The sequence below is a fragment of the Cervus elaphus genome, chromosome 18, assembly GCF_910594005.1.
Source record: "Cervus elaphus chromosome 18, mCerEla1.1, whole genome shotgun sequence".
NCBI lineage: Eukaryota > Metazoa > Chordata > Mammalia > Artiodactyla > Cervidae > Cervus > Cervus elaphus.
The window spans coordinates 104,094,495-104,104,622 of record NC_057832.1 but is presented as its reverse complement, the minus strand read 5'-3'; the positions used below and the strand labels follow the sequence as shown (position 1 = coordinate 104,104,622).

Sequence of the window (10,128 nt, the reverse complement as noted above, 5' to 3'; positions counted from 1 at the left end):
CCAATGGGGTCGCAAAGAGTTGGACATGACTGAGCGACTATCACTCACTCAAACTTACTTGGTACAGCAAAATGTGAAGAATAGTCGAGATAATCTTGAGGAAAATAAAAGTGCACAACTTGTCCTACCAGGTTGTAAGTCTTATTATAAATGTATAGTAAATAAAACAGTAACATAGAGTAGAAAGCCCAGAAACAGACTCAAGCATTTATGGAAATAATACGTGAGACACGGTCTTACAGATTAGAAAAAGAGGTGGAACAACTGGAAAAAAATTAAGCCCTACCTCACACTGTACACAAAAATCCATTGCAGGTATAGACCTAAATTGGAAAGGCAAAATTGTTTAGAAAAAAAGCATTTAGAATAATATCTAAGGGACTACAGTTACAGTTGACACAGGAAATGAATATATGAGACATAAAAAAAGCAAAGTATCAAGAAAATGGTTGAAACATTTGGCCATATTAAAAACTTTTATTCATTAAAATATAACATTTGTAAAAGGTGAAAAGACACAGCCTTTGAAAAGATATGTGATTGATATAACTAAAGACTTAATAACTAGAATTTATAAATAAATCCTGCAAATTGATAAGAAAAAGAGAATTCAATTTAAAATTGAACAAGACATATAAGTAGACAACTCACCGAAAAGCCATAAATGGCAAAAAAACTCATAAAAAATGTTCAACTTTGGAGAAATCCAAAGCACCACAGTAAATTTACATTATCACCTATTGGATTAGCAATAAAAAGACTGTCAATCCCACTTGTTGCTAAAGATGTGGGAAAATAAAAACTCTTTTACATATTTGTGAGGGCATATTAGAGTAACAAATGTAGCCATATCTGAAAAGAAAGTGAAAGTGTTAGTTGCTCAGTCGTGTCCGACTCTGTGAATCCATGGATTGCAGACCACCAGCCTCCTCTGTCCATGGGGATTCTCCAGGCAAGAATACTGGAGTGGGTTGCCATTCCCTTCTCCATGGGATCTTCCCAGCCCAAGGATCAAACCTGGGTCTCCTGCACTGGCAGAGTCTTTACCTCTTGAGCCACCAGGGAAGCCCAAAGCCATGAGTTAAAGATCTATATACTAAAAACACAGCAATTTCACACACAGATGAGAATTTTTTTAGCTGCACCTTTTATAGTAGAAAAAAATTAGCATTCATCAGCAAGAAAGTGGATAAATTGTGGTACATTCTAACAGTGAAATATTATACAGCAGTAAAAAACCTTACAACTAAACCAATACAATGTTCATGGAATAAACCCAAACATAAAGTTGAGAAAAAGTTAATTGATGAATATATACAGTATACTGTTGAAGTCATGGTGAATAAAAGTGTATGTTGTTTAAGGATAGAGACATGTACCAAAAAGTCTTTATCAAATAGAAGAAAGTCTCCTCTGTGCCAAGATTTTATCATGAATGGGTATTAATCTTTGTTAAATGCTTATGCTGCATTAATTGATCTGATCATGTAATTTTTATTGTTTAGTCTATTATTATGGTAGACTACATTGGTTCATTCCAACTAGTGAGTGAATCAGCCTTGCTTCCCTGGATTAAACTCTGCTTGGTCATGCTGTATAACTCTTTATGTATCACTCAATTTGATTTGCTGAAATTTTGTTAAAGCGTTTTTTGCATCTTTTCATGATCTGTCTCATTTTGGTAGCAGGGGATATTTGCCTCAGGAAATAAATTGGGAATTGTTCCTTCCTTTTTCACTTTCTGAAAGGCATAATGTATAGTTGGTATGAATTCTTTTGTAACACTTGGTAAAATTCTCCAGTGAAAGCATCTGGACCTGGAGATTTCTTTTTCATAGTTCAATTAAGAATTCTTTAATTATTCAACTCCTGTAATATATTTATAGGATTATTCAAATGATCTGAGAGAGGGTTCTCAACACTAGGTGGTGGTAAATGTCCTGGCTCTCCACAAAAAAATGTTCTGATACTATCATAGCAGGGAGGAGAAGGCGAGCATCAATACAGCTAGAGAAGGGTGAAAGCATTTGCTCAGATGCTGGGAAAGATTGAGGGAAGGAGAGGAAGGGGACGACTGAGGATGAGATGGGTGGATGGCCTCGTCGACTCAATGGGCACGAGTTTGAGCAAACTCCGGGAGATAGTGAAGGACAGGGAGGCCTGACATGCTGCAGTTCATGGGGTTGCCAGGAGTCAGACACGACTCAGAGGCTGAACAACAATTTGCTAACAAGAGTGAGAGTAAGAACAGGACCATGACTTTATTCACGGCGTTTGGCTGGAGTAAAGCAGTTCTTGTCTAAGAGGTTTCCTTGCTCTAGTCTGCTCCTTCCAGCTAGAGAGAGCTAGAGAGGGCAGGCTCTGTGTTGGAACTTTTGTTGTCTGCATCATCAGTGTTGTGGGACTGTAGTCTCTCCAGCGCCCAGTAAAGGAAATGTCTATGACAAAGGAGACCCAGAGAAATCACCACTATGTCATTACTCAAGCCTCAGTGTCCTCAGGGGCTCTGCCTTCTCCCTTCTATCTCTCAATCTTACATTTTTTTTAAGCTGTGCTTAGAAGGAGAAATTTTCAAAAGGCATCTCTTCCATATTGTCTGAAATTGAAACTATTATTTTTGTACCTTCCAGTATGTCTAAAATATTTCATAATAACATTTAAGAAGATTAGATGATGCTGGCGAATCTTATTCTCTAAGGTTCTTGGGGCATGAGACCCACTCTCTGCACCCCTGCTTCTCCAGAGACCATTGCCTCCCTTCTCTGGCTCAGCCTATTACTCTCCTCCGCGTTCCCCCTCCCATCCTCTCCCACCCACCCCCAAGAAAAGAATTTTAACCAATTCCAGTTGAGAATAGGGCTAGGTGGAAGATAGGAGCCAATAGCATATCATGTTACTTCCAAATCTGAGTTATAGCAAAGAGGGTTATTGAAGGAGGTTTTGATATTTTTTAAAAAGGAAAACACTAGCAGATTTTGATAGTTAAAATATTTAACAATCAGTGCAGTACTATGTGAAGGCTGTGGTTCCCGTGAACCATCATTCATAGAGGATTCACAGGAGAGGCCATTTGCCAATCCAAAGGGATGTGTTTCAACATTTTAACAGCCTCGTTAGTCTTGCTCACACATTATCAGCTGAATGCCAGCTTCATCTATAACTATTAAAAATTCTTTTTTTTTGCAGATAGCAGGAAGTGAAACTACAAAGATGATGAAAATTGTTTATAAGATTTTCATAATCAGAGTCTAAAAAGGTAAAATAAAAGAAATACCTGATACTCTTTATTTCTTCATATTGCTAAAGCAAGTTGAGATATCATGCTGGTCAGAAGTTAAATGGAATGCTATAATTTTTTCATAATGAGAAGAACAAAATATTTCAATCCTGTAAAGTATACACTAATGTTATAAATGGACATGTTGAAATTTTAATACCACAATTTCCATTGGCTTTATCCCCAAACCACTATGCATGTAGCAAGGCAGAGATCTTAGGAGATTTTTGCCATCTGATATTTTGGAGCAGGAAGCAGCTGGAAGAGTCATTCATAGCAACGGGAAAAACTGAAATTACATGAATAAAAGCTAAGAATAACCTACATTTGAAAAAAGATAGATACTATTCAGAGAATCACAAAAGAAGCTGATTGAGAGAATTAGGGCACATAGAATATTCTTTTGTAGGTAGCTGGTTGAGTGAGGAATAGCCAGGATGCATGGCCAGGTAAGACAGAGGGACTAGACATGATCAGAGAGAATTTTCCATGTTAAGATCAAACATTGAGTATTGGTCTACTTGCGGCCCTGAGGTATCGGAGGGAGGGTGGGTCTGATGTTGGAACCTGGGCGACTGATGGCCGAGACTGTGTGTCTTCTGTGTTGGAGAGACCCTTTTCCATGTGGAAATGCTTGTTTATGTAGTGCTGCAAAACATTAAGGAAAAAAATACAGTATGTATAGTTAACCCCTTGGTACACTAAACAAAGAAAATAAGCATTGCATGACATAAAAAAACAGAATAATTTTTAGAATGCATTCATAAAAAACCATAAAAAATTAATGACATCCAAATAAGAAAAATAGGGATGAGGTTGAGAATACATCATGTGTGTGGTTAGACACACCTTGGGTTGAATAGACTTGCCCAATGACCCGAAGGTGTCCACAGCAAGCAATTCCTATGCTACTCTTCTACCCTGCTCATACCCTTTGCAACAATGCCCTGCACATATTCCTTTTCAATCATATATGAGCAGACTTAACACAGACACACACACACACACACACCCATAATCCGCTCCCCCCCCCCCCCACACACACACACACTCTGAAGTCCTTCCTAGAGAAACCTTATCTAAAGCTCTTAAGATTGGCTTGTTCACTGAAGATGAAGACCCAGGATGAACCATGGAGCTAGGCCCCTTCAGGGACTGTGGAAGCAAGAGGAGTTTGGAAGATAGAGACTGAAGGTGGAAGCAGGCTGGCAACAGAGGAAGCTGTATTCTCAGTGGGCAGAGAAAGCAGTGTAGGAAGAATTAAGAGAGTGAGGCTAGAGGATTATATAGGAAGTGAGCAAAACAGAATGACCTGTAAGATTGGGAAGACTCAGTTTATCAGGCAAAGCAATGCAATCCCAAAGTTAAAGGCAATATGGGCCTTTTTTTAAGGTATATTCCCTTGTGGCTCAGCTGGTACAGAATCCGCCTGTAATGCTGGAGACCTAGGTTCGATCCTGAGTTGGGAAGATCCCCTGAAGAAGAGAAAGACTACCCACTCCAGTATCCTGACCTAGAGAATTCAGGGACTGTATAGTCCATGGGGGTGCAAAGAGTCGGACATGACCGAGCAACTTTTACTTCCAAGGTATATTCAGAGCAAGAATAGCACACTCCTTGATAAGATGATATTGTGTTAACAGAGGACAAAAAAAAAAGAAAGAAAACAAAAAGGCTCCTCCTCATGTTCTTCTCTTTTGTTCACCATGGAGATATTTTTTTAAGCTGGAGAGGGTAATAAAAACACCTTAAACCAAGGCCTGTAAGAAGAACGCAGAGAGTAGCAGAGTCGGCCTCCCTCCTCAATCAGTTCATTTCTCACACCCAGGTAAGCTACCTCTCAGGGCACTGAAAAAAACCGACAGGAGTCATTTTTAGAGTGTCTGGTCTTTGAGAATTCATCACCATAAGAAAAGCATAGGTGGTAAATAATACTGTCACTTAGAAGACGGAAATAAAGACCAACAAACTGGCACACCTGAGTTTAATCCTTAGCAAATTCACATTTATTAAAGAAGCAGTTCAAAAAACTAAGATCATGGCATCTGGTCCCACCACTCCATGGCAAATAGATGGAGAAACAATGAAAACAGTGACTGACTTTATTTTCTTGGGCCCCAAAATCACTGCAGACAGTGACTGTAGCCATGAAATTAAAAGATGCTTGCTCCTTGGAAGAAAAGCTATGACCAACCTAGACAGCATATTAAAAAGCAGAGACACTACTTTGTCGACAAAGGTCTGTCTAGTCAAAGCTATGGTTCTTCCAGTAGTCATGTATGGATGTGAGAGTTGGACAATAAAGAAAGCTGAGCACCAAAAAATTGATGTCTTTGAACTGTGGTGTTAGAGAAGATTCTTGAGAATCCCTTGGACTGCAAGGAGATCAAACCAGCCTGATGGGTGTCTGCATCACCTAACTCGGAGCCCAGATGGCTAGCAGTGGGATCTCAGGTGAGGGGAAGCCACGGCAAGCAGTGGGCAGGGCTCCTGGAAAACCCCACAGGAGGCACAGACCTAAAGATGCCTGGGACAAGGGATTCCTACTTGAGGAACACAAGAGAACAGCTAAGACTCCAAGAAGACATTTAGGAAAATTAATACACTCATTTAAAAGCATCTGTGTATACTGGGGAACTGGAAAAAAAGCACCCCTGGAGATTCAGGGAAAGGGCATAACCCAAAAGAGACTGAAAAGACCTTGATCCCTTAGGCTGGGTTAATCCTGGGCTCAGGACACACCCTGCTAGTTAGTGGAGGGCTTCCCCTGCACGGAGCCAGTCTACACCTTGGGAGAGGTTGCTGCTTTTTCAAATGCCCAGTTTTCAACACAAGATCACAATGCAGGTTAAAAAAATAGGAAAACTTGGCCCATTTCAATTTTATTCATTCCATTCATTCATTCTAATTTATTCCAACAGAATAAATCTCCTCAAAACATTCCGTTAGAAAACAACCACAATCTCCTATGTGTGTAAAAATGTATAATCATACTACCTGACAGGTATCTAGAACTTACCTTCTTACTTACACCATACCCCATCTTGCTGGTCCTGTATTATCATATTATGTCTCACATAATATATATATATATATATTATAGTAATACAGGATATTACTATATCATTGTGGGACAGATCTTAAGAATTCTAAGGCTCAGACATTAATTGATTTGCCCAACACTGTGCAGCCAGCCCAGTGTAGAAATGGAACAGGAACCCAGGTCTTTGAATCCCTAATGCAATATTCTTTCCACAGCTCTGCCCCACAGGTAGCACACCCCCCCCCCACTTTGTTCTGGCTAGACTAGGTTTGGAATATAGTTTTCAACTCTAAGGATTCCATTTATAAGGAAGGAGACAGGCAGAGGAGAGGAAATGAGATGGGAAAGGTCTGGGAACATGTCCTAGCCAGAACCATGATGGGCCTTGGGGGCATGTTTGACCCAGGGCTCCTGTGTTTCCCCAGGCTTTGAAGTGGCAGCCCACAGCCTTTAAAGGGTTCCCAGAGCACTCCCCACATCCTGTGAGATGACATAGTATGTCTACCTGAGAAGTTGGGATTAGTTCCTGGAATGTGAGACTTGGGACTTGTAAAAATATATATATTAAGAAACAGAAATCTCAGTTAAATGAAGTTGGAGCTGCTGTGTCCTGTGACCATAGTGGAGTCCACCTGGAAGAAGAAAGTCTCCTCTTCTTTCTTGGGACGGACTCAGGCAATGAAAAGCCATGGACTCAAAAAAAAAAAAAAAAAGAAAAGCCATGGACTCTTTGTTTACTGAAGCTCTCCCAGCTTCCGTTCCCTGCCTGTAGAGAGCTTTCTCCTTCCTTTGCCTTGTGAGGCCTTGCATGTGGATGGTTGTGGTTGCAGACCCCTAATTTTGCAGTTCTCAGCCTGAGCCTCAATAAACCCATCTTTGCTGGAGAAATACCTGGCAGTCTATTTGTGTCAGGCCGTGTGCTAGGCTCAGCTGGGTCTGACTCTTGTGATCCCATGGACTAGCCTACAAGGTTCCTCTATCCATGGAGTTTTCCAGGCAAGAATACTGGAGTGGGTTGCCATTCCCTCCTCTAGAGGGTCTTGCTGACCCAGGGATTGAATGTACATCTCTTGCACCTCCTGCATTGGCAGGCGGGTTCTTCACCACTAACTAGTCCAACAGATTCTAATTCTTATGGTTGATGTCCACCCTTATGAGTAAAATCCTTGAAGATACTTGGTCAGCTGTCCTGAAGACACCACCTGAAGAGAAATGGTTAGAAGGTGCCTGATTCAGGACCTTCCTTCTGGAGAATGCTACCTACTGTGTCTTCTTGTCACTGGCGAACTAACACGTCTGTACCCTCCTTCTGGTTCCCAGGGTCACCTGAGCAAGCAGGCGATCCTCAAGTCTTCTGGGCTCAAGCAGGTCACCCCATCCCATCTCAGGTTGCTCATGGTGGCTCCTTGCCTCCAGGTCCTAGAGAATTCCCCCCAATGTATTCATTCCTCCATCAGTTGCTCACAGAGCCCTGTATGGGCTACTCTCTGCCTTTTCCATTTTCGCCTCCAGCCGTTCAGTCTCCCCACATTGTTTCAGGTCTTTATTCAATGTCCTTTATGAACGGTGCCAGAGACAAAAATGCAATGATCATCCTGTCTGAGCTAGGCGATACACATTCGCAAGTCTGTTGGGCAGCTAGGTGCAAAAAGGAAGTGCAGGGAGTGGGGGCTGAGTCTGATCCTTCAAAGCCCTGAACCATCAGGATTCTGCCAGACCCCTGGAGCAGGAGATTGGTCAGTAACATGAAACCTTCTCTGCTTTTCTTCACCTTCACTGAATGGAGCCCAAGCTGCTATTAATAAAATAGCACCTCTCACTCCACAACACTCCTGCAGGTAGTGTGGTCAGATGAACCATGCAGCAGCATCCACCCTAAATGGCTAAGTAACCCTGGGCACATTCTGGATCTTTTCGAACTTTGTTTCTCATCTGCTACAATGTGGGATAAATAACCCATCCTGCCTCAATGGATGGATTCTCATGTAAAACACTTACTTAATTTTTAAAAATCAGAAAACAGAAAGGCAGTGGAAAATAGATATAATATGAATATCTCATGAATATCTATGAGAACCATATGTAAATGACTCATACCTTTTAGGGCATGATCCTCAGTATCATCTATTACTGAGTCTTGGTGTGAATAAATACTGTCTTCTGGAGGCCGAAAAGGCAACTCTTTTGACCATGGACAAGAATGAAGTAATTCAGGATACTGCACGGAATCCCTGGGATCCACAACACTGAAAAATGAAAAATGGATGATATCTTTGAGATGCAAAACCATGAATGGCCATATGACCATTGGGTTATTGTTGTCAAATTATTCAGTAGTTTGCAAAAGTATCTCTGTTGAGCTTAAGTTTTCAACAATACTTAGGCAGTCAAGACCTATTAGCAGCTGACATATTAAGTAGTGTATATATTAGCATAAAGTTCTCATCTATTATACAAAACATCACTGAATATTTGCAAAGAGCATGGTGAGAGGTGCTGGCATCTATAAAACAAGATGAGTCAGGCATGGATCCTGATTCCTAGGATCTTAGCATATGTGTATATATGTGTGTGTGTGTGTGTTCAGTCACTTAGTCATGTCCAACTCTTTGCAGCCCCATGGAGTGTAGCCTGCCAGGCCCCTCTGTCCATGGAATTTTCCAGGTTATAATACTGGAGTAAGGTGCCATTTCCTTCTCCAGGGGATCTTCCCAACCCAGGGATCAAATCCACATCTCTTGCATCTCCTGCATTGGCAGGTGTAGTCTTTACCACCAAGACACCTGGGAAGCCCTTAGAATCAAGTGCAGTTTATACACTTGTGCTAGTTCAAGGTCAGAAAAGATGAAATCATGCTAGGCAGCCTGATCTGGACCATATGTTGGGCATAACTGTTGCTAGATGTTAGTTCCCCTCTTAAGGACAAAGTTGGGGTGTGATCTGGATGCCTGGAGTCTCTGCTCCAGGAAAGGCCAGTGCACTTCCTATCAGCAAGCTGCTCTCCTTTGGGTTCTACCTATTCCTGCTTCCTCCAGGGCGCAGGGGCGTGGGAGGGGGCAGATCCACCGAGGGGGAGCTCATTCCTCAGAGGCAGCACTGTGAACAGCTGAGCTTTGTTCACGGCAAGGTTAATCATTATTTCTTGCATCTATTAATTAGCTTTTATGAATTATTTACTTCTTTTCTTTATTTATGTTTTGAGGCTCTGAATGTTTTCCATATCAATTTATGTGAATACGTACACATTTGTGGGGGAACAGAACTTGACTCAAAAGACAGACAGTTTGGTCTCTTATTTTTGGAAAAGAATGCCTCTTCGTTTAAAACACACACCAAGAAAGGGATCACAGCAAGTTCTGCCTTTCAATTACTGTTCCTTTGTATCAAAGGATGTAGTAAATGAAAATGCTTTGAAAGTCAGAAATCAAAAAGTGGTGGGGTTGAAAGACACAGGCGTTACCATGTGGTGGGGGCAGACTTGAGTGAAGATCTGATCTACCCTTTTCACCATGGGAACAGTTGATAGATAAGCCCATTGCAGCCTAGTAAGCAATTTTTCATTCTTTTTTTTTTTTTTAATTCTGCTATGGACTGAGTGTTTGTGTCCCTCCCCAACTCTGCCCAAATTTATATGTTGAAATCCTAACCCCTAATATGATGGGGTAAAGAGATAAGACCTTTGGGAGGTGACTAGGTCCGGAGGTGTAGCCTTCCTGAATGGGATTAATGCTCTTATAAGAAATAGCTCAGCTGGTAAAGAATCCGCCTGCAATACAGGAGACCTGGGTTTGATCCCTGGGTTGGGAGG

The 10,128-nt window shown here is 41.3% G+C and overlaps 1 protein-coding gene across 1 annotated transcript in view; it reads right to left on the bottom strand.

The window, feature by feature from the left end:
* Window positions 1-3,794: 3,794 nt before the first annotated feature.
* LRGUK (leucine rich repeats and guanylate kinase domain containing) overlaps window positions 3,795-10,128 on the bottom strand; it is a 96,044-nt gene continuing 89,710 nt past the window's right edge. The window contains exons 19-20 of the mRNA XM_043873304.1: window positions 8,418-8,566; window positions 3,795-3,925 (exon numbers count right to left, since the gene is read on the bottom strand). Coding sequence (XP_043729239.1) covers window positions 3,795-3,925; window positions 8,418-8,566 — 280 coding nt within the window. The remainder of the gene's footprint in view (window positions 3,926-8,417; window positions 8,567-10,128) is intronic.